Here is a 2,245-nt window from a genome sequence, read left to right on the forward strand (position 1 = left end):
GTGTGTCGCACGCACGCACGCACACACACACACACACACACACACACACACACACTGTGTGTGTGTGTGCGCGTGTGCGTGCGACAAAAACAATTTCTCAAGGCTACACTTTCTACAAAGCTCTCTCTCTCTCTCACTGTCTCTCTCTGTTTCTCACTGTCTCTCTCTCTTTCTCACTGTCTCTGTCTCTCTCTCTCTCGGTCTCTGTCTCTCTCTCTTTCTCATTCTGTCTCTGCATGTCTCTCTCTCTAGACTCTCGGTCTCTCTCTCTTTCCCACTCTCTCTCTGTCTCTCACTTTCTCTGTGTCTCTGTGTCTCTTCAATTCAAAGGCTCGGGAAAGATAACATTGACAGTAAGGTGTGAAATATAAACAAACAGTCAAAACTATAGTGTGTAAACAAGCTGTGTCGTTTCGCAATCAAATGTAGGCCCTACAAATATCGAAAACATGAATACCAGCTTGAAGACATATACACCAAAATATGGTGATTTAGCTGTAAAGATTAAGTTATCAAACAAGTACACACCTCTCTCTCTGTCTCTCTCTGTCTCTGTCTCTCTCTCTCTCTGTCTCTCTCTCTCTCACACATTGTCAGACAGAGTAACAAATAGCCTATAGTTTGTCTGGCGAGGATAAACTTTGAAAGTGTATGTCCCTGAGCCCAGTGATGATCTATCACTGCCACGGAGCATGCTACACACACGCACGCGCACACACACACACACACACACACACACACACACACACACACACACACACACACACACACACACACACACACACACACACACACACACACACACACACACACAGAGAGAAAGATAACCCGAAATACTCTGATTCTGTGTCCTTTGCAGGATAAGGTAATTACTCACACACCCACATTCTCTCTCTCTCTCTCTCTCTCTCTCTCTCACACACACACACACACACACACACGTCCCTGACTCCCTGTGCCTGTCTAGTAGCAGCCACGGCACACGCGCGTGCACACACATTGAAGCCCTGCATGCACATTTTGTGATTGCATATTCCTGCACACACACACACACACACACACACACACACACACACACACACACACACACACACACACACACTCTTATAAAATGACAAATAAATACAAAATAAATAAAAAAGAAAGACTTACTTCGGGTTGGTGCTGTTCCAGTAGACGCTGTGTCTCTCTGCAGAGCAGAAGCAGGCTGTCACGGACACACACAGCAGCAGCCACAGCAAATCCATTCTAGCAAAAACGTCAAAAAAAAAATCTAACCCTTTCTTTAATCGCAGCAGAAGAAGAAGAAACTATATATATATATGTCCTTTTAATGTTCAAAGTCCAGCCAGTAATAATAATAACTGTGTAATTTGTGACAGAATATATAGTGTCCTTATTGGTCTCTCACTCCAGAAGCAACTAAAACGGTTGTTAATTAGTGGAGAAAAAGCACGCGAGTTGTATTGCTAAAGTATTCGCAGGTAGGTACAGTTTCTCCCACAGTGTCTGAAGAGAGAATGAGAGGAGAGGAGCGCGATGCTCTGTTTTGTTAAAGCGGCAACTCCGCCCCCATCGACGTGCACAACCAATAGCAGACGGGTGATTTGAATGCGCCTCCCACTCATTAGTATGCCTCCCTCCCCTCCCATGCCTCCCACATAAATAAAATAAACAGAGACGCAGTTTTGATTTCTTGATATGAATTAATCACAATCACACCCAGACATGGCGTAATAAATTAATGAGTAACTCATGTGGTGTGGCCTCAATATAAATGTTGATTTTATGAAACAATTCCGAGACCAGAGGGAAGGGTAACGAACCCGGTAATGGAAAGAGTCCCAAAGACACTGGAAGTGGAAAAACAACAGTGTTGAAATAAATAAATAGGCCAGTGGTTCCCAAACCTTTTCACGTGAAGGACCCCCAAATTGCCACTAATTAATTAGCCCTGCGGACCCCCAATTGAAATATATGCCAAGGAACCCCCATAAGAGAAGATTTTTACGGCTGCTTGCCCGTTTTTCCTCCCGGAATTTTCCCCAGTGAGGGGGATAACTTTGTAATATGTTATTGGCTGTTTGTATTCTTTTTGGAAAAATATAAAAAGATACTCCTGTGGAAATGCTATATTATTTGACTTAGGCCTATATTGAACCTATAAACAATTTAGTATTATTTAGTATGTAAGGTTTTGCCCCCTCAAATGGTACCTCGTCAGATAATCCGTCACATATCCTAC

The 2,245-nt window shown here is 43.3% G+C and overlaps 1 protein-coding gene across 1 annotated transcript in view; it reads right to left on the bottom strand.

Moving 5' to 3' along the window:
- LOC310856472 (ephrin-A1-like) overlaps positions 1–1,494 on the bottom strand; it is a 16,650-nt gene extending 15,156 nt beyond the window's left edge. Inside the window, exon 1 of the mRNA XM_083761937.1 lies at positions 1,153–1,494. Coding sequence (XP_083618063.1) covers positions 1,153–1,247 — 95 coding nt within the window. The 5' untranslated portion in view covers positions 1,248–1,494. The remainder of the gene's footprint in view (positions 1–1,152) is intronic.
- Positions 1,495–2,245: the final 751 nt, after the last annotated feature.

The sequence above is a fragment of the Protomyctophum parallelum genome (assembly GCF_964188405.1).
Source record: "Protomyctophum parallelum genome assembly, chromosome: 3".
NCBI classification, from domain to species: domain Eukaryota; kingdom Metazoa; phylum Chordata; class Actinopteri; order Myctophiformes; family Myctophidae; genus Protomyctophum; species Protomyctophum parallelum.